A 21,093-nucleotide genomic window follows, 5' to 3' on the forward strand; every position below is an offset into this window, starting at 1 on the left:
TACGAGGAGAGGCTGAGGGAGCTGGGCTTGTTCAGCCTGAAGAAGAGAAGGCTGCGAGGGGACCTAATAAATGCCTATAAATATCTGAAGGGTGGGTGTCAGGAGGACAGGGCCAAGCACTTTTCAGTAGTGCCCAGCGACAGGACAAGGGGCAATGGGCACAAACTGAAGCACAGGAAGTTCCGTGTGAACATGAGGAAGAACTTCTTCCCTCTGAGGGTGATGGAGTCCTGGAACAGGCTGCCCAGAGGGGCTGTGAAGTCTCCTTCTCTGGAGATATTCAAGATCCACCTGGACAAGGTCCTGTGCAGCCTGCTGTAGGTGACCCTGCTTGGGCAGGGGGGTTGGACTAGATGACCCACAGAGGTCCCTTCCAACCCCGAACATTCTGTGATTCCTTACAGCTGCATGTCATGAGATAAGTGGCAAGTAATTCTTGGGAATCATTTCATCCTCCAGTCAGGAGGCTGTTCAGCCTGGAGAAGAGAAGGCTGCGGGGAGACCTTATTGGAGCCTTCGAGTACCTGAAGGGGGCCTATAGGAAAGACAGGGAAAATCTTTTCAGCAGGTCCTGTTGTGATAGGACAAGGAGTAATGGCTTTAAACTAAGGGAGGGTAGATTTAGACTGGATATAAGGAAGAAATTTTTTACAGTGAGGGTGGTGAAACACTGGCACAGGTTGCCCAGAGAGGTGGTGGAGGCCCCATCTGTGGAAACATTCAAGGCCGGTTTGTGTGTGGCTCTGAGCAACCTGGTCTAGTAGGTGATGTCCCTGCCAAATGCAGGGGGATTGTGCTAGATGACCTTTTAAGGTCCCTTTCAACCCAAAGCATTCCATGATTTCAGGTGAAATATGTGTGGACTGATTGCACGTGTTTAAGGACTGCTGCGTTCCCTTCTGTTCTTTGTATTAAACAAAAACTAAAGCTGGCACTCAAGTGCTATTTGTTTAATATTTAAAAATTAATAATACTGGGTGTTTTTCAACATTTTCATAGAATCACAGAATGGCTTGGATTGGAAGGGACCTTTAAAGATCATTTAGTCCAACTGCCCTGCAGTGAGCAGGACATCTTTCACTAGATCAGGTTGCTCAGAGCCCTGTCCAACCTGGCCTTTGCATAGTTGCAACAGTGTTTATATTTTTAAATGAAAATAAATGGTTTTAATATTCTTTCAGAAATTCAGAGTTTAAAAAAAAAAGACTAAGACTGGACTAAGGAAATGCTCTCAAATAGAAACTTGGTTGTCCCAGGAACACATAAAACTATAAAATTCCAGTTGTATAAGTCAGTGCATCCCTGCTTAAGCCTAGAAAGAGGAGTAGGCTTGTGTGTGCCATTGTGGACAGAAATTGCCCAGCAAACTTTAGGCTGTTCCACAGCTGTGGCTGAAATTTCAGGACTGTGAGCTAGAGGGAAAGGAGAGAGAGATGGATTTTGAATGGTTATGACTGCGATAATTAGATGTAGTCACTCTACCAATAGACCTGAATTTATTAAAATATTACATCACTATTTTTTTTGGATGGTGATTAAAATTTTAGTTGCTCATTTAAAAAATTATTCTGTACAGACTGAATTATTTTTGTGAGTTGTAGCATTTGTAGAGTTCATCTAAGCTTACAATTTTTGTAGTTGGATGTATATAATTCTGAGATACTGGAAGGTTATGTGAATTAGTCTTAATAAGATGTTTTAAATTTTTGCCTCAAACCTGTGTTTCAAGAAGGATGAGAGAAGTAAAATTGTTCATTTTGTCTCTCACATGCTTTCCTTTTCACTAAAACCAACAACAACAAATCCCAACCTAGCTTCCCAAACTCTTGTTTCTGTTTTATCTCCTCCTGGTAAAGTCTGTGGTTTGATTTATTTCTGGGAGAAGGAAAGAAAATCACATTTTACACAGCTAATTTAGGAATAAACTGTGTAATGATGCTTTTGCAGAGATGAAGCAAGAAAAAGTGATTCTGGATAAAGGAAAAAAATTGTTCCTTGCTGCATCAGGTTCATTGTGAAATAAAGGGCACTTTAAAAACTGAACTCGCCTACTAATTTTACTACAACTTAATGCAAACACAATTCAAATGTAGGATTTCTACTTTATTGTATTTTCCATGCCCTCTTTGTAGCTTGCAGTGACAAACACTCATTTGAAAGTAGCAACCGCTTTGCTGAGCGGCCTGTCTCGCATTGATGGCCACATATTTAAAACTGTGATATGGAAAGCAACTTCTATAGGCCAGCAATGTGAAAGCTGAAATTTTAGAGAATTTATTTCATATAGCACTTCAGGTCACTCTTCCCTAAACTCTTTTCAGCAGTGAGGTCCTATTAAGGAGAAGCACTTGAGCTATATGTATTTGAAGGTACATGTGCGCTGAAGTGTCCTGGCAGGAAAATACTGGAGAAAAAGACAATCAGTAAAAAAACAATCTTCTAACAGCATGTGGCAGGATAGAGTTGTCTCCACCAGAGATAACCAGGGATGAGTGTACTAGAAACTGAAAATTAATAGGCAATGTCAAGGCAGGATGGCTCCATTTACTGTCGACAGTCGGTGGTGGTCTGGGAACTTCCTGAAGATCATAGTCCAGGCTTCTGCTTTTAGGATGTGTCCTGCAAGTGTATTGTTCTTCTTTTGTTTCATATGTCCTATTTGTAGAAGTTAAGTAGAACAAAGCAAGTGACTGAGCGGGATACTGCGAATAATGTATAATTGTATCTAAAAATAGATATTCTAGAGAGAGTAGAACACCTCGTGAGCAACAGAAATCATCATTATCATGCTTGAAAACTTTTTTAATGAGAGAGGAAAATGCTTTGGTCCTTAGAGCCTGGGTAGAACAAAAAAATAATAGAATCAAAATTAGTCTTAACTTACGCTTCTGTTGTGAACATTTATATAGCTAAAATTAACTCCATTGACTCAACGTTGTAGTGTTTGGGTGCCATAAAGGTTATGTTTTCAAACTTGTGATATTTGTATAATAGTTGTATTTTGTTGTTGTTGTTTAAATGTATCCAGAATGCATAATTTTCTGATGTGGCTGGATTTCAAGGGCTACACAGTTGTAGCACCATATTGCCTGTGAGCGAGTAGACTGAAGTCAGATTCACCACAAATTAACATAAGGATACTCTTTGAGCTCTTCTAATTACATGCGGTTTTGGAGGGAAATGGTGGTTTCTGTTATCCAATGAATCTGAGCTCAAATATTTCTATGGTTTTTCTGGTGAGGTTAGATGCAAAGGCACTTAAAGTGGGTAATAGCACACTGTAATTTTCACAAATCACTGTTGCTGTCATGATCAGACAGTGTTGTTAATACAGTTTATAGCTGATTACTGCGCAGTTGTCAGATTTCAGGGCTGGAAAAAAGTACTTATTATTTTGCCACAGTAATTTGTGGCTGGTTTTCTTCTCTTTTTTGAACTGTGAAGCAAAGAGAGCTTTCCAGCAATGTGTCCCTGCCACCCCCAACTGTTAACTTCATGCAGTTGCTAGGGCTCAACAAATCCTTTGTCCAGCCTATGTTTATGAAAATACACTTGTAGAAGACATGAAACATTAACATTGCCTTAAAAAAATACATTTTATAGATAAAAATGTGGAGCACGTTAAAAAGCATCGCATTTGTGAGTTCTGCCCAGTGGTGCAAATACCAGAAATGATCCAGATGGTATCTAGCTCATCAGCAGCCATATTGCAGCGTAGGTGTTTGGCTCTACCTTACCTTCTGTAGGTAGTCTGCGAAGTTGAACAGGATATCTCATTTGAAATGCCTTCCCTGGTTCTTTTAATATTCTGCCAGTGCTTTTAGACTGTGCTGGAAGCAGAGCAGCTAGCTGAAGTGGAAATGGGGCTGTGGAGGGGGCAGGAATGAGTTCAAACTGGTAAGAAGGTTGTGTTCAGTTCAAGATGGAGGTTCGCCTGCTTAATTCTGTATTAACTTTTTTTTTTTCCTAAATCAGTTCATGTCTTTCTCCAAACTGGTTATATTAACATATAGTTGATATTTATCAAAAGAAAGATGCACTGCCATCTGGCGTCAAAACTGTGTTCACATGAGCAAAGTCATTTGTACGGAAAAAATCTAATGTGGTGTAACAAATTCCTTCCTATAAAGCTTTCTAAGCTCTGAAGAAAAGGCTAGACTGTCCAGAATAAACAGTGTCTACACTGAGGAGCACTGCACAAAAAAAAAAAAACCAAAAAAACAAACACAGTAGTCTCCTTACTGGGAAGTTGCAAGCTGGGTAAAGGGACTTGCATGTAAGCGTGCCTGCTGCTTGTTTCTTTTGCAGGTGGAAGAGGGGGAGATGGGTGCCCTGTCATCACCTTTCCAGAGTATCCGGCTTTCAGCGAGATCCCCGAGAAGGAGTTCCAGAATGTCCTGACCTACCTGACAAGTATCCCAAGGTGAGCAGCTGTCTAGGAGAAAATACCCTTTTAGCTGCTAAGTGATTTTTCACATTCAATCACTTACATGATGGTGTAAAGGTCAGCCTTGGCATTTAATTAAAGGAAAGGAAAATGCAGCTTATAGTGCCATGTCAATAGGTGTTATTAGTGACAGCTGGCTAATGTAGTTGTTACGTAAATTATATAGTGCTATTTATATTTCATCAGAAAATTACTTCCTGATATGTATGGATGCAGATTCTGTGATGGACGTTGTCCTCTTGTTTCTTATCTTTGCTGTATCTTAGAGTGCAATGTTCTGTGTTTTAATTGAAAACATGTATAGTTTTGGCAGAACATGCTAATTCCTGGATGCTCCTCAGGATGTTACTCAGTGTGAGGGAATACTTCGTAGTTACATACAGCAGTTTCTCCTAACCACTTGTGCTCTGTTTCCCTGGTTCAGGTGAATGTACAGTCTTTGCAGAACTTCCAGAACTTTGACTGAGGGTGCTGAGCAGGCCCAGCAATTAATCCTGGCTCTCTTAGAGGGGGGCTCTTACCAATGGGTTGCTCAGTAAAAATTATGATTTTGTTGAAGATCTGTTCGGGAATGAGATAGTGGCATTTGAGATCCTGATGGAGGTGGGAAAGGCGAGTGGCAAAGTACAGACCCTGGACTTCAAGAGAACAGACTTTCGGCTTGTTCAGGGAACTGATGGGTGGGATTCAGTGGAAGGCAACTCTGAAGAGTGAATCTGCTGAGCAAAGCTGGCAAGTTTTTAAGAACAGCATCCTCCAAGCACAAGAATGGTATGTCCTGGAAAATGAATAGACGTAACAGGAGACTGACCTGGCTGAACTTGTGAATGAGGTGGAGTACAAAGAAGGCATACAGGAGGTGAAGGTAGGGACAGGCTACAAAGGAGGAATATAGAAACTTTGCCCAAACACTTAGGGGCAGTTTCAGGAAAGTCAAAGCACACCCAAAACTGAGGGAGAAGGAGCAAGGGACATCAAGCCCACCCCCCCCCCCACCCCTTTCTATTGCTTTAGGAGTATACGGACAAACAAGGAAGATGTGTACCTGTGCTGAGTGGGCTGGGTAAATTAGTAGCAGCCAACACAGGTGAGGCTGAGGCACTCAAATTTTTTGCTTCAGTCTTCTCTGACACTGTCTCCTGGGCCCATGTGTTTAGAGAGAGGGTTCAAGGGGGGAGAATGACTAGCAACAGGTGAGGATCAAGTCAAGGATCTCTTGAGAAATCTTGACCCAAAGACTAGCTACATCGAGAGTGGTGAGGAGGCTGGCCAATGTCATAACAAGGCTGCTCTCCATCATCTTTGAAAGGTTTTTGAGATCAGAGATGGACTGTGATTGCTGGAGAAAGACAAATACTGCATTCATCTTCAGAGAGGGCAAGAGATCATCTTCAGAAAGGGCAAGAGTAATGATCCAGAGCACTACAAGATGGTCAACCTCACTTTGGTCTGTGAGAATGTTATGGAATGAGTCCTCTCGTTTACAGGCACAAGAAAGAAGAAAGTGATGGTGAACAGCCAACATGGATTGAACAACAGTGAATTGTGCTCAGCCAGCCTTTTTCTGTGATGAAATTACTGGATACATGAATAAGGGGAAGCTGTGCATGTCTCTCACCTCACCTTAAGACTTTCAACAGAGTCTCCCCCAGCACCCTTGTATCCACTTTGAGTTGTTACGTCTTGACAGGTGGGCTGCTGGGTGGGTGAGAAACTGCTTGGATCATCAAGCTCAAAGAGCAGTTGTTAATGGCTCATGATCTACCTGGAGACAGAGTTCCGCAGGGAACCATGTGTATCTGTGCTGCCTGACAGCTTTGGCAAGGATCTGGAGGAGGAGATGGGAGTGCACCATCATCAAGTTTGTGGATAAGAAACTGGTGGACCAGTTGGTGCACTTGAGGGAAGGGCTGCCATTCAGAGGACCCTAGATGGATGGGAGGTATGGGCTGACAGGCAGCTTGTGAGATTTGGCAACGACAAGTACCAAATCCTGCAAGAGTACAGGCTGGGAACTAGCTGGATGTGTATTGCTCTTCTGAAAAGGACCTGGGGGCACTGGTGGGCAGCAGGTTAAACATGAGCCAGCAAGATGCCCTGGCAGCCATGAAGGCTGGCGTCCCTGGGGCTGCACCAGCAGAAGCATGGCCTGGAGTGGGTGACAGCAGGGTGACGCAGCTGTGAGCTACCAGATGCGAGTCTAGTCGGGGCCCCACAATGGCCAGGGCTGGAGCTGATGTGCAAGGAAATGTTACAGGAGTGAGGCTTGCTCAGCTCAGGGATGGAAAGCTGCAGGGGCCCAACAGCCACTGTCTCCACTGATGGAAGGAGCAGCAGGCTCCTGACAGATGGGCAGTGGGCAGAGAGGCCCGGGTGGGAATGGGAACAGAGAGATTCTGACCTGAATGTAAGGAAAAACAATTGTCACTGGGAGGTTAATGAAGTATTGATACACGCTGCCAAGAGAGGCTATGAAATCTTTGTCCTTGGAGGTTTTTTGACCTGGCCATACAAAGCCCTGAACAACTTGATCTGAATCTGGAACTGACCATGCTTTGACCAAGAGGCTGGACTAGAAGCCTCCTGTGATCCCTTCAAACCTGGATGTTTGTATGAATCAAGAGATCTCCTTTATGTCTTTCCCAAATTGGGCTATGTGGCTCTCCCAGATTAAAAACTCATAGAAACACAGTTTGTGTAACACTGATTAAATGTTGATCTCGGGCTGTCAGTGAAAAGAACATGAAATACAGCCGTCAGTGCAACTCAGCATAGACCATGCTCAACTCACCTTTGGAACTAGTCATGGCAGATGTCCCTCCTGCACATGAGCACTTTTGTTTTACTGTACATGCACGAAGAGAAATAGTAGTGTTCTTGTAAAGGGCTTTCCTCTGAATTATTTTGTAGGAGCTATTCCCTGTGAGGGAGTATTGGTTATACACAGCACAGTACTGTGACGTGCCCTCCTGGTTGTACTTGTTAATCCCTAGTTTGTCAGGGAGAGGAGCTGCAAAGCTGACAGCCAGCTTAATTTTCTTTGTTTATCACTGTGTTGGTTAAACTCTGTGGTGCTAAGCCTCCCTCAATAGTATCTTTCTTGAATGCTGTTATTAGAAAGAATTATATTCTAAATCCACATCTGGTCCTCCTTTTGAAAGTCCTTGGTGGTGCGCTTCATGGTGGCCGTTGAACTTCTGCACAGAATGGGGTTCATGTGAGAAATTCTGATCAGAACAGACAACATCTGGTGCGGGGAGGGAGCACTGAGCACATTCTAGAGCGTCAGTTTGGCAGGAGCACATTTTTACTGGTTAAAAGTCTGGGAGCAGATTTTCTGGAGATTTTTCTGTTTGTTTCCCTTACCCTCCAACAACTACTCTGTGTATTGAGCCAGAAGTGGCCACTCCTTAAGTCTGGCTGTTCTTGTAGGACTTTCTTGTTTCTTTAATTTTTAATTCTTTAGAAAGGGATAACTGTTCTGTGTAAACCAAGGAGATAGCCCATCTGGCTAGATGTGAAGAGTAAGGTATTAACTGTTGTGAATACAACAATATTTTAGGTATTAGGGTGATAACATTTCAGTTTCAACCATGTAAAAATGATGCCACTGTTAAGATACTGACAAAACTGGGACTCGTTTGTGCCTGAGAATTGCTATAATCTCAAAAGGCTGAAGGCATCCCTGACATCTTTGCTATCAGTGTTACGAGCTTACTGTGTAAAACTGTGCTTATGAGCCCTAGTGCAGGTTTATAGGAATAACACACTGCAGAAACGCCACTAGCCGGGTGTCAGCATACATCCCCTTACAAAATGTTTTGCTAATGATAAATTATTGACTGCCTGTACCCCAAAGATGGGCAGTATTATAATTTTTCTAGAGTTGTGATATTTCTAGTGTTGTTAAAGGTGTCATAAGGTAGGATTTTTGCTGCTAACTTAGTTTTCAAGGGCTAAAATTTCTAAGACTCTTGGATGCTTTGGAAGCTGCTCTTGAGGGAAGTGGAGGCAGTTATTTGTTTATTTATTTTGTAAGTTTATTAAAGAGGCCTAAGCAGTACAGATTTACAGGAAGGATGAAAATGCAACCCACAGTTTTTATGCATGGACTGCTCTCCAGGCTGGTGTCATTTAGCTTATGAAATACTTAACACTCTATCTTTTGGCTCTTCTGACTGACTGAGGGGAAATGGAGAAAAGCCCTGTAGAGCACGGATATATCTGGAGACACAACAGTTCCTCAGAAAACTACTTGTGCTACCTGGTCCTGTACAAGATTCCTGATCACAGCAAGGGGTTGGCAGCAATAACCCAAAACTCACTGTCTGCCTGCAGTCGCATATTGAGGGAAATGATATTTCGTGGGAATGACAGTGAGGAGCTCCTAAGAGCCTCAGAAGAAAGGACTTTTATGTGCTCTGCAGTAGATTTCACCAATAAAATATTTACTGGTATAGTAAATCTTAGCAGTGGCATCAGATTTTCGAGATTTGTTCCCAAGTGAAAGAAGAGTTAAAAAGATTAGTTTAGGACTTTGTTGAAAGAGGAAAAACTGAAACCTTGTAACGTACTTTTATTATTCCCTCTAACTTTATAGGTAAACATGACCTTGTCCCCTCTTACTGTATTCTTGTTCTATCCTATCTAAACACTGGGTTTTGCAAGCTTTTTCTGTGTAAACTTTCATGTCTTTTTCATAGTGAACTTAAATTATCAAGAGTCTCATGGGGCACCGTGCATTTAGGAGTGGAACTTTTACAACTTGCATGTTACCAACTTAGGTGACCATGGAGTCAAATAGTGCAAATAGCAGAGCTATCACCATGTGCTCAGATGTGTAAATGCCTGATACATGAGGATGCTAAGAAAGGAGACAATGGAAAGGGAATACCTCATCTCAATTTAAGATACTGGGTTATTCCTGGTGCAACTGCATGTCGTTAAGCAGAGAGCTGAACCATCTTCTTCAGGTGGGTGTTGTTAATGTTGTAAGGTAAATTCATGTTCTGTAGGCAGCTGGATAAAATACAATGTCTAATGTATGGTTTGTAATAATCTCAAAAATATTCAGTACAGGTTTGTTGATATAGTGTGTGACAACAGCCGTGTACCATGCATACTTAAAGATCGCTGCTGTGTCAGGAAAAAACAACAGATTAAGGATGAGTATTATAGACAATGGAAGATTACAGCTAATCCTTTTATAACTGCCTTTTTGGTAATGAGATGCATGTTGTAAAGGCGTACGTGTAATACTTCTGAAACAGTTTTTTTCTTTTAGCAGCTAGTGGTTTTTTATAGAATACACGTAAAGTTCTATTAAAAAGATGAGGATTGTCTTAGAAAGATTTCTCTTAGGTCAGGTGATTTTTGGTTTTATACATATAGTACCCAAGATGAAAGAAGGAAAATCCATGGCAGTATGTAATGTACTTAAGGCAATACTTTCTAGGAATAGTATTTTAAATAAAGTGTTGAACTGGTACAAATACTTTACATATCAGTGTTGACCCATAGGAATTAATAGTTCTTATCAATGCACTTGTTCAATAAAGTCCTATCTGTAGAGAAGTGTCTGTAACAGGTGAGCTCTTTAAATTCAATTGGGTTTCAGCAGAGGACAGTGAGCCAAGTCTTGCATCTGTTTGAGGTGCTTTGAGGACACTTTACAATGTCCGTGTAGCTGGTCTGATTCTCTTTCTGCAGAGAGAAGAATGTCTCCTATTACTCCACTGGGTGAGTCCTTTTGGGATTGCTGCTGAGCTGGGTAGGAAAAGGAGGTCGTGCAGAGCAAGGCTGTCTCACCTCTCAGCTGAGTAAAAAACTGATGACATCCATACACAGTGTCCACCATTATTACTGCAAAGTGGGAGAGACATCTGTGGGATGTACCTTTTACATCCCACATACACAAAGGGTGAAGGGAGAATATTTCATGCAGGTTTGCAATAGGCTCCTGAAATAGCTGCCAACTATACACTTACGAAGTCATCTCAGGGTGTTCAGTATTCTCTTGGTTTTTTCCTGTGTTTTGAGTGTATTTTTTCTTCTTTCTATTTATCCTAGTAAATAGACTTCTAAGATTTGTTATGTACCCTGAAGGCAAATGTTATTGATACTTGGTTCTATCCTGCTGTCACTCTAAATATATTTTATTAACTTAAGTGTGTACACATTCTTGGAATATGAATTTACTGAATGTGGGGTGTAGCATGAGAACTTGGTCCGATAATAAATTAATAGGTAATTGTAGTGGTTAAAAAAAAAAGACAGGATTTTTCGGCACATGGTTTTGCTTCTGGTCAATTAGCGGTTTCTACTGCAATCAGAAAACAATATGCTGTGCTAGAGAACAAAAGGATATAGTCTTAATGCTTTTCTGTGTTGCTTGTATAGATTCATCTTTGAACAAAGCAAGCAAGCTAAAATTCTTGTGGTCACAAGAGACTGGAAAATTAGTATTTTAAAAGTGTAAGACTGAGTCTTAAATACAAAATTCCTTTTGAGAGAAATAAGCAATAGTGTAGATTAGAAAATTTGGAGCAGGTTTTGATGGCCAGTTTGAGTCCCAGTACTGGTAACTAAACACAATGTGCAGGCCTGTTGTACTTGTATTCAGGCAGAACCTTGTACAGCCTCTCTTTGTAATGCCCTTGTGTCCTACTGCGTGATCTTGAGCATATCTCAGGTTAATGCGTTGTGTTCGCAATTTCCTGTTTTGAAAGCTGTCCCCGTCGGTTTCCTGCCTAGGAGAACGTCCCCTTCTTTGGGATTCTGATGGTTTACAAATGCTTGAACACATTGTGGCCTTCTAAGAAATCCTGTTGTTTGTGGTACTGTCTAGTGTTGGAAACTAGGGAGCCATCCTGTCCAAGTACCAAAACAGAACGAGATGACCTCTGCAAGTGTTGCTGTCTGACAGTTTGAAAGCTCAGATGTTAAGGTTTGCTACGCTTCAGGTAGACCCTTCCCTGTTAACTGCACCAGCTCCCTGTCGTTTGGGGTCAGACCAGGTGAACTGGAAAGCTGAACAAGAAGTATCTGTGCTAAGCCTTCCAGCGGGTTCAGATCCAGGAAGACTTCACTAGCGTGGGCACAGCAAAGCTTGATGAGGTGGGTTTAGGTAGCAAACAGAAGAACGTGCCACAGCACAGCGTGGGTGTTCCTGGAGAGCACCGAGCTTGGGTCTGGCCAGTCTTCTTGGCATAGATCCACCACTGCACTCTGGAAGCAGGGGTAGTTGTGTTGGGCTAAATGCTGTGTTGTGAGCTGGTAAGTCCCTCCGGGTCCAGGCTGGCTTTGCGAAGAGCCAGTATGGGAGGGCAACCACATGTGTTTCCTCATTTGTCCGCAAACTAAACAAGCGTCCCACCACTAGCTAAGGGTTAACGCTGTGGTTTTATAGAGTGCCAGGGATGAGGTGCCAAAAAACAGATGCCCTGACAGTTCACGCTGACATGCTGAGCAACAGCTTTGCAGCTTCAGAGTTTATTTCTGTCAGCTGTGTTTGATTTCCACGCTCTCCTCTGTCAGAATACAATCCGGGCTGAAGATGTGGAACTTATACCCTGCTGTTACCTTGGCAGCCCTTCAAATTCGTCAGTGAGAACATCCTGGGACTTTCAGCAAAATCTGGCATGCTGTGTGTGCCCTTCCTTTCTCAGAGCACAGCTGCCAAACAGTTGTAAATGCCATATGTTTCTGTAAGCAGAAGGGAAATGTAAAGGTTTATGTTTGAAGTAAGAGCATTGCATCTTAAAGCTAAGTGGTAGCTTGAAGCTTTTTTGTCAGATACGTAGTTTGACAAGATTAGGTTAAAGCTCAACAAGTTACTTACAAAGTCTGAATTTTTGCTGGGTTTGGAACAATTTACACTTGTTTGATGTCCACCTTGTGAATGTCTTAAATTTGTTTTAAAGCTCAGCCCTGTACAGGCAAAGCCTCTCTAGTCTTTAAATCCTACTTACGCCTTTGGGGCTTAGAGGATTTGAGTAGTATGTAGGCTCTGTATGCGCAACACACATTGTCCAGTGGTAAATTTAATCTGCTAAAGAGACAAGGTAAATTGAGCACTGTAAAACTGTGAAAGTTAATTACTAAAATACTGTACCTAGCACAGGAGCTTTCATTAGTCTAGTCTTAAGTTCAGAGTATTTAACGCCCTGTTTAAATATAAACTCACATTTCTAAAACACAACATGCAGCATTCCAGATAAGGCTGTACCAGTACTTCGTGTATTGGCATTAATGGTTGTTGAAGTGTATTGCAAATATGTATAATTCCAACATCATAGTTCTGAACAGGTGTAAAAATGCTTCTATGGAGTCTGACTTAATAGTTCTAAAGCAAGGATTGCATAACCTTCTGTTGAGTATATTTACTTAAGCTTAATCAACATGGAGCCTTTTGCCTTTGACCTATTTATCCTCAATTGTCCCTCAAGGATAATGTTGCCTACTTCAGCCATCTGTAGTTAAGTCTAAATGAGTCCTCAGAGTTGTTGTTTTCCTTCAAACAGTCCTTCCTAAAACAGCTCTGTGTGAGCTGAAGAAATTACACTTGGTTTTCCATTTAGAAAATTAAAATTCTTCTATTTTTCATTAATTTTGCACACTAAAAGAGGATCCGTTAAACAATAATTTTGTATTTTATTGATTATTTCTGTTACCTGCAGAAACGCATCAAAGCTGTTCTGATTTTAGTTTGTGGCGTTCCTTGGTGGGCTAAAGCTTGCTGAGTTACCATAAAAAAAGGCTGATGGGTACCACGGAAAGGAAATCGGTGCACGTGGTACAAGCAGATGTCCAGACCCACGCACATGAGGATGCATGAACACTTTAGTTCTTGTTTTTACACTGGCTGCATTCGCTCAGCTTCCCCCCCAACAGCATAAGATTTCTGGAGCAGAAAGAATGTCGGCATATATGGTGGAATGTAGCCAGTGTCACTGTACTCGAATCAGTCATGTTTATCGTAGGGAGGAATTGACATGAAAATGGGGGAGAGGCTGATTTGACGACTTAGAGTATCATAGGAGATAAAGAGGAGCTATAGGGACTGGTAAGGAAGATGCTGATGCTCATATCTCTGAAGCTGACTGGGGAGGGAAAAGAGAAATGTGACTCTGTATGCTATATAAATTGGTGTAATACTTCAGAATAAATAAGGTGTGTACTAGTGCTGCTTATTTGGCTGAGGGAACACAAGCAGTGCTTGAGACAGAGAAGTGCCTCAACTAAACGTGTTTGGATTCGTATCTCACAATTTTGAGGGACGTGCTGCTCTGCAGGATAAAGATCTTTGGTTGCCTTTGGGACCAAGGCTTCAGAGCAGCCCTCCTAGTTGTCAGTGAGTTGCCACTTGGCTCATCAATAGTATGTCTCCCATAGTAGCCATCCTCCTTGCGGGTTCTTGCTTTGCGGGCAGATGCGGTGAGCTGTTGCCGTCACAGTCCTGCGGTGACTGAAGGATTTTCCCATCAGAGTAGAGCTCCATGTAGCCACACATGGCTTTCTGGGCTACAGTTATTGTGAAGTTTGAATGAGACTTGCAAAGTTTTGAATTATTATCAGCCCCTTAGACAAAGCTCTTTGAAGTTGCTTTCAGTATTTTGTCTTCTGTTTGTCTGGCCTTTAAGATCTCCTGCCATTGACACAACCTCATGTGTAATTATCTTGGCTATGGTTATAAAGTTTCAAACAGCATTTTCATGGTGTTGCTTGTCCAGGCTGTATGATTCTGCTCATCTCTACTGCCTCATGAACAAGTTAGAACCACTTGCCTATCATGGTTTTTATTTCTGTCACCTCGCAACCCAACATTCATCTAAATTATTATTTACCCACTTGCTGTGAGATCCTAAAATGCAATTTTGTGTATCTGACGATTCCCCAATTCTGCAAAAATTGAAATACAGTGTGTTTTCAGACATACCTGGGGCATGAACCGATAACAGCGGAGACCAAAATCAAGCATAATGGGAGAGGGAAGAGATAAGGTTTTCATCAGTGCTATACTGGATAAGATTTAGGGAGAGTTAACTGGAATGTGGAGAAGGAAGGAAGAAAGTGCATAGTGGAGGGAGAGAAATGCATCAAATTTCTTACCTGAACCTTGTGTAACGATGAAACTTTAACAGCTTCAACTCCAACACAAAGGCTCAGGTTTTCTTCATTTCCCTTGCAGCTTTGTCTGTTTCTCTGAGGGGAAGGCAGTAACTATCAAAATCAAAGTAAAGAGAAGGTCCAAATGCTGTGTTTTGAATGCGCACTTAAAAATCCATCTATTGACAGAATTCCAGTGTAGAGTGAAACGATGGTAGAATAGTATGCACGTTGCTGTATTCATAGTTGTTTAGTTGGGGGGGAGGGGAGCAGTTTTTATTTTCAAAATCGAATTTTAAACATAAAAATCAATAACAAATGGTGCCTCCTTCTTACAGGTTATGCTCCTGCTGTGGGGTGTCACAACAGCAACTGTGTTGGGTGAAATGCAGCTGTTAACTGCCAGGAGTTTTATAGAAATAATTTTTACTTGATATTCTGTGATTTTGGACAGACCACCAGAGGCTGTGCTTGTTATTGCAGCACTTCTGACTATCTCATTTTAAATTTCTTTTGCTGGAATTCCTTCTCTTTCCTATGTTTCTTCATGCGTAATGGTCAGCCTTAGTTTGAGTTGGGTAGGTTTTTTCCTTTTACAGTTCAAATTCATTGAGCTGACTAACAGAGGGCCCAATAATCAAATACAAAAAAAATATTCTGGATCAATAGCTTTTTATTGAAGCACAGTACAGGCACTCGCTAATTAAACACAGTAGTGAGCAGATGGCAAGTTTTGTTCTGATTACAGAGATTTGGATATGGAGAGATGAAGGGGCAGTGCAGTGACTTCCATAACACCAAGCACCAGCTTTAATTTCAGCACCTCAGGGAGCTTGAGGTGAGCCTGTTCCTGGGATCTATGCTCTATGGATGGTTTTCCAAGGAGAGCAGAAGCAATGGACGTGTCTTCCCAATGGCATTTCCTGCCCTAGCTGACTTCTTCAGTGTTTTCAGCTGAAGAGATACAGGTTACAAAAATTAAAGACGAAATTATATTACTAATTCCATCTGAAATTATGCAGAAGTTGTTAATCATTGCATTCCCATTTTTGTATTGTATGCAGTGCCATGTGCCAGAAATGGAGCATGCTCACAAAGTTCTGGGTTTGTTTTTTCTTTTTTTTCATAAATATTGCTCGTATAAGAACTGATATCTGGTAGACTGGTTACACACGTCAACTGACAGTGATTCTTGCAGGAATCCGAACTGAGATGTCAGGCCCACAGTTTGAATCGGAGCCGCAGTGTCATCCTTGTTTGCTTTAGGGGCTCGGGAAGTCTGCTAGGTAGCCAGAGAGCTTCGTCTGGATGTTCGTAAATGTTATGTTCATAAATGTTACCCTTGTCAGGAACAGTTCTGGTCTCAGATGTGTGCCATATTCTTTGACCTCAGGCATACATATACATCTGTGGCAGAATTTGGCACCAAACTGCTATTTTCTGTCTAACCAATTAAATGTCATGATAGGATCATGCAATTGTATGTACACCCATCTTTTGGGAATATGTTTTCATTCTGTTTGTTTTCTTGGCAGACTGTTTCTTTGCCACTGATACCTCAATACCAGTGCAAACCTCAAATTTTCTATCACAAAAATAGCAAATACAATTTTAAAGTTTTCTGGTTTAGAGCAGGTGTAGTTAGTGGGAAGTTATTACTGTCCAGCTTTCAGAACACTTCCAACTTGTCTTGGGTGTGTAATCACTTTATGATTTGTACATTTACATTGCAGATTTGGAATATCATTTGTAACATTGGTGTTATAAAGGATTATAACTTTTTTTATTTTCTAGACTATTCAATTGAATGCTTTTAAGTACTGATCTAAGTGCAGATTTCTAGAAAACACAAGATCTGAAATAGCAGCATTACAAAGCAGTATTTGACTTAGGTACTTGTTAAAACTTACAGGCTTACTTAGCAATTGAAACTAAATTAAAGTTCATTGTGCAATGAGAAGCTCGAATAATGTTTGGTTTATAGTTCTTTTTCAGTTCCTGCTGTCTCTAAATTGATTTAATCAGGCACTTTCTACAGTGAGGCTGTGTATTATGGGCTGCAAAAGCCTGCAATACCTGAAGCTTTCGAATTGCAGCTTTGTAAAGCGTGGTGTGTCCTGTTATTTCCATCAGACTTTCTCTTGGGAAACAATAACCTCGCTAGCTAGTGTCTGGATTCCAGTAGGCTATTCCTAAGTGAAGTAACTGAAAATGCTGTTCTTGATTACCCTAGCTTGTTTGCTGGTGACTGAATATAGGAATACTTCTGACTTCAAAGAGCGAGAGCTGTTGGAAGCATTTTTATCATGGGGGGCGTGATGGGAACGGTTGGTGTTCCAAGTGTTCCTTAGCCCTGTGCTCAGGCTACTGGACTGTCTCCTACATGCTGAACCTGTTTGAACTCAAATTTGTCTTTTTTTCTTCCCTGCACTGGTTGCGTTTCTACTTTCAAGAATTTTCATTTATTTATTTAAGAGCTGGTCTATGCAGCCCTTGTGACATGCCCAAGCATAAACGTAACTACTGTATGGATAGGATGGGTAATACCTTTTCAATGATATGTCACTGTGTCTTGTGTGTTTGCCCCTTTGTGGTACAGTAGTACAGCCAATGATGGGTGGATGGGTGAATTCCACAGTCCTTCCTACGTGGGCCTGCATGTTGCATGCCAAAAAAGATCAGGATTTATGAGCAGCTTGAGACCATGAATCTCTTCAAGCAGTGTGTGCCGGTCACTGATGCGTGTTGATGATCAGCAGTGAGCTACAGAGAGGGTGAGTAAGGGAGGCAGTACCAGGGTGCCCAATGCAGTAATTCCTTACGGAGTATTACTGGTGTCCTACTGTGAAAATAGCTGTTCAGATGCTGAAATCAAGAATTTCTAGTTGGTTTGTATGTATAGGCAGAGGTAGTCAAGGTAGCGAACAATGCTGAGTGTAATATAAACCAACTGTTTAATAATAAGTCTTTAAGACTGAAATTAACTTTTAGTAAACTGTAATTATTTAACCTAAAATGCTGCCCAGAATTTCGGACACCCAAAAGCTTTATATTATCAAGTCACTGCAATGAACCTGAAGTTTTGTTTTGTTTTCTTCGAACAGAGAGCAATGTATGCAAGCGGTTTTTATACAGCAGTGTAGAAGCAATAGGAACTTATTTGTGTAGCAGTTGTCACCACCCATACCTTGGAGAAATGCACGGATCTTTCAGATGATGACTATGTTATTGCTTCCACACACCCCTGAGGGAAGTTTCTTGCTGCAGTCCTATGTGTACTATAAGCTTTCCCACCCTTTCCCCCAGGTGCATGAGCTCATAAGTCTTGCAAATAAGACAGAGGCAGATGTCCCCATAATATAAAGCTGAGGAGTCACTAAGCGGAAAATTCAGTTCCTGCTTTACAATCTACATGGAGAACTCGGTGCTTGTTGGGCAGGTACTTCGACCTCGTGCTCTCACCATCTCCCAGTGAAGTTACACTGGCTCCCTGAGACGGAGGGAGGGGACTGAGCAGAAAGTCTACCCTTTGCTTCATTTTTCTCCCATTCTCTGTCCTCTGTGGCCTCTGCTTCCCTTCCCCTGCTTTCTACCTTTCTGACCTGGCCGTTGTGAGGTTGCTGGACATATTTCTAGCAGAGTAGAGGTAGTTTCTCTGCCTTTCTAAAAACATTCTGTTCTTTGTGCTGGTAAATAAACAGAATAACAGAGCTTATCTTATGATGTAGTTTTTTGTGTGTGTTAGGAGGGAAACAAAGGAAGGAAATACTAAATTTGAATTCCAAGCTTATACAAATTATGTTTCAGAAAGTACACCAGAGACAAGTTAATGCATTAAAGAAAATAGAGGTTGTAAGGGAAATGTCAAGAAGCCTTAATAGGCAGGTGCTTCTGCTGAGGCTGTCTGCTGTTTCTCACTGTAAAGATTGGTTTCCAGTCATTTACAGCTCTGCCAGACTTTCTTTCCATTCTTGAGGCCTCACCTGAGTTTTTGGTTTAAAGTTCAGCCGAAATAGGTGAGTTGTTCCCAAACTTGAAACAGCCGTTTGTTTGAGAAGCTCAAGTGTCCCCATCCTTTGTTCAAGGACTCGGACTTGACGCTTAGAAGAATTACGGCCTTTGTGTCAGGGAAATACCTTGAGAAAAATGTGCCCAAATCCCAGGCCACAGATGCTCAGTAGCTACTCAAGTCTGTTGTCAAAAGTGTCCCGCTTCATTCTGGGGCTGAGCAGGAGCTTCTCTGTGGTTGCAGAATGAGCTGCTCAAGAGCCAGGTCTGCTACCAGGGCTGAGAGCAGCAGGACTGTCTCATGGCATGCGAGTGCTGCCTGTTGACAAGCGGGCAGTGCAGGCAAGCTGCCTGACTCAACAGGCAGGACCACAGCCAAGAGAACTGCCCGCTGACGGGAAGATCCTGAAAGATTGAGCAGGACATAGGGTGAGGGAGACTTGCATTGGAGGATGAGGGGACTGCAACATTGAGGAAGGAGTGGGATGACAACTGATTTGGTCATCTGTCCTGACAGTATAAAACACAAAAAATAAAGCGCCAAGACTTTTTGAGCAGTTCTTGCGACAAGACAGCAAGGGATGAGAATGATTGAAGTGATGAATGGGAAAGACAAATGTGGATCTTAGTGACAAATTTCTTGGAGTGATACAGAGGTGTGAGAAGACCTGGGCTAAGCTGATCAAAACAACGCAGCTGGGGCAAGGCAGGGCGTAAAGCTTGATGAGCAGGACGGGCTCTGTCGGTCAGAGCATGCTTCTACTGAGACGCAGAGCAGGAGCTGAAATGCTTTACTCTCAAGCAAATGGTGGGGAGGGCTGGGAGAGGAGTCAGTGTTTGAGTAGAAGGTAACAAATGTGGCTGAGGGAGAGGGGGACAGCTGGCACTCGCGGTTAAATCAGGAGCCGAAGGAAAACGGAATATATCTGCTTGTTACCAGACCATCATTCATCCTATGCCCTAAAAGAGAGGGGGTCCTTGCAGACTGGCTTGTAACTACTTAGGCAGGTGTGTGTGGCAGCAAAGAGAGGTCAGCAGAGCAAGGGTGCCCTGGCAAACAGACCTGTTTCCACTGTTTACTTTTCTTGAATACGTGATGTTATTGTCTTCATAACGTTCTCAACTTTGTTGTACACAATGTCTTAGTCTGGTTTGTTGCTTCCTGTCTACAACTTGCTGGAGCTGGATCCCAGGCTTGACAGCCAGCACTTCGCAACGGGGCACTGTTGTCAAGATAACAAATATTTTTCCCATTGTGATTGGTTCAGAACAGAGCACTTAATTTTTTTTTTTTAAGCAATCTGTGTTGATGAAGTGTTAATGGTTTGAAGTCAGGTGCTCAGGACTTTTTGCCCCTGAGTCTATTCTAGCCAGCAGTGGGAAATCCTGGCTTTTATGCCTGAGCCTGGAAGGGGGACAAGTTCTGAATCATGCAACCACTCGACGTATTTGATCCATTTGATCCAGTGGAATAAGAAGGCTGGCTAAAGACATCTTCTGGGCTATCTTAGAGATGTGCTTTCCTTTGTCAACTCTTCCACTTAAGTAAGCCTTGTCATTTTTTCTGGGAGAATGATATTAAGCTCATTGATGCTCTGTCAGACGCTTTAATTTTATTCCTGTTATGTATAAATGCCAATAGTTTCTTGAAATATGATACAGGTGTTGCATTTAGATACTCTGGGGGATCCGAGATTATCTTCAACTGAGGAAGTATGCAGAAATTTCAGGACTCCTGGGGACTTCTACTGAGCGGGGGAAGTGGCTCTTTAAGAGTCTTATTACTCTTCAAATTGCACAGGAACTGCTGTGGGAACAGCTGTAGCACCTTTTCGACTTCATTCGTCGACATTTTGGCTGTGTGACCCAAGGAGTTTGTTTTGCTACGTGATTATTGTGGAACATGGTTGCTATTAGCACTTTATTTTGCTCAGTCACTGAAGGTTAAAATGGGGGCAACTTTAAATGGGGAACAGGAAGATGCTAAAATCAGTCTGGATCTCTCTCCTCTTGCCCTTCAAATAAAGAAACAGAAGGAAGAGGGGAAGCTTTAGAAATTGTGGAAATTTAGTGTAGTGGGAAGCATATTGCTAATATAAAGCCATGTTTGTCTGCAAGGGTTATTCAGGCTTACAAGGCAAGTACTCAGATGTTGTTTATCAGTGTTATCCTAACCCAGAGGCAAGATTTAAGTAACGAGTTCTGAATGTGGGCAGTGAGGGGTTGTTTCTAGTATTTTCCGATGTTAAAATGACTGCTTCGTTACTTTGCGTTTTCTGTGGTGATTCATGTTTCTCCCTAAGTACTTAGTCTTTAAATATAAGAGATATTACAGTTTGTAAAAGAGAACAGATAGACTGTGGGTCATGTTTACATTTGTACTTTTGAAGAATAGCTTAAGATGACACATCTGGGTACCTGCGTTCTTCGTACTCCTGAACATCCTCTTACTATTATGCTATCAGTGTGATCTTATACAGCAAAGCTGGTGTTTTCATGATTCAGCAATCTTGAATAAGGGATCCTGTTTG

The 21,093-nt window shown here is 41.9% G+C and overlaps 1 protein-coding gene across 17 annotated transcripts in view; it reads left to right on the top strand.

Annotated features, from left to right (window-relative positions):
• MCF2L (MCF.2 cell line derived transforming sequence like) overlaps positions 1–21,093 on the top strand; it is a 165,421-nt gene that overhangs the window by 101,868 nt on the left and 42,460 nt on the right. For 16 of the 17 annotated variants that reach the window (XR_012764454.1, XM_075424948.1, XM_075424976.1 and 13 more), the window contains one exon: positions 4,309–4,423. Coding sequence is in view for 16 of the 17 variants with exons in the window: in XM_075424948.1 (XP_075281063.1) it covers positions 4,309–4,423 (115 nt within the window). In the remaining variant the exon portion in view is untranslated. Of the gene's footprint in view, positions 1–4,308; positions 4,424–19,969; positions 20,108–21,093 lie in introns of those variants that run through there. The other variant, XM_075425043.1, reaches the window with a different exon arrangement.

This window comes from Opisthocomus hoazin, chromosome 1 (genome assembly GCF_030867145.1).
Source record: "Opisthocomus hoazin isolate bOpiHoa1 chromosome 1, bOpiHoa1.hap1, whole genome shotgun sequence".
Classification (NCBI taxonomy): domain Eukaryota; kingdom Metazoa; phylum Chordata; class Aves; order Opisthocomiformes; family Opisthocomidae; genus Opisthocomus; species Opisthocomus hoazin.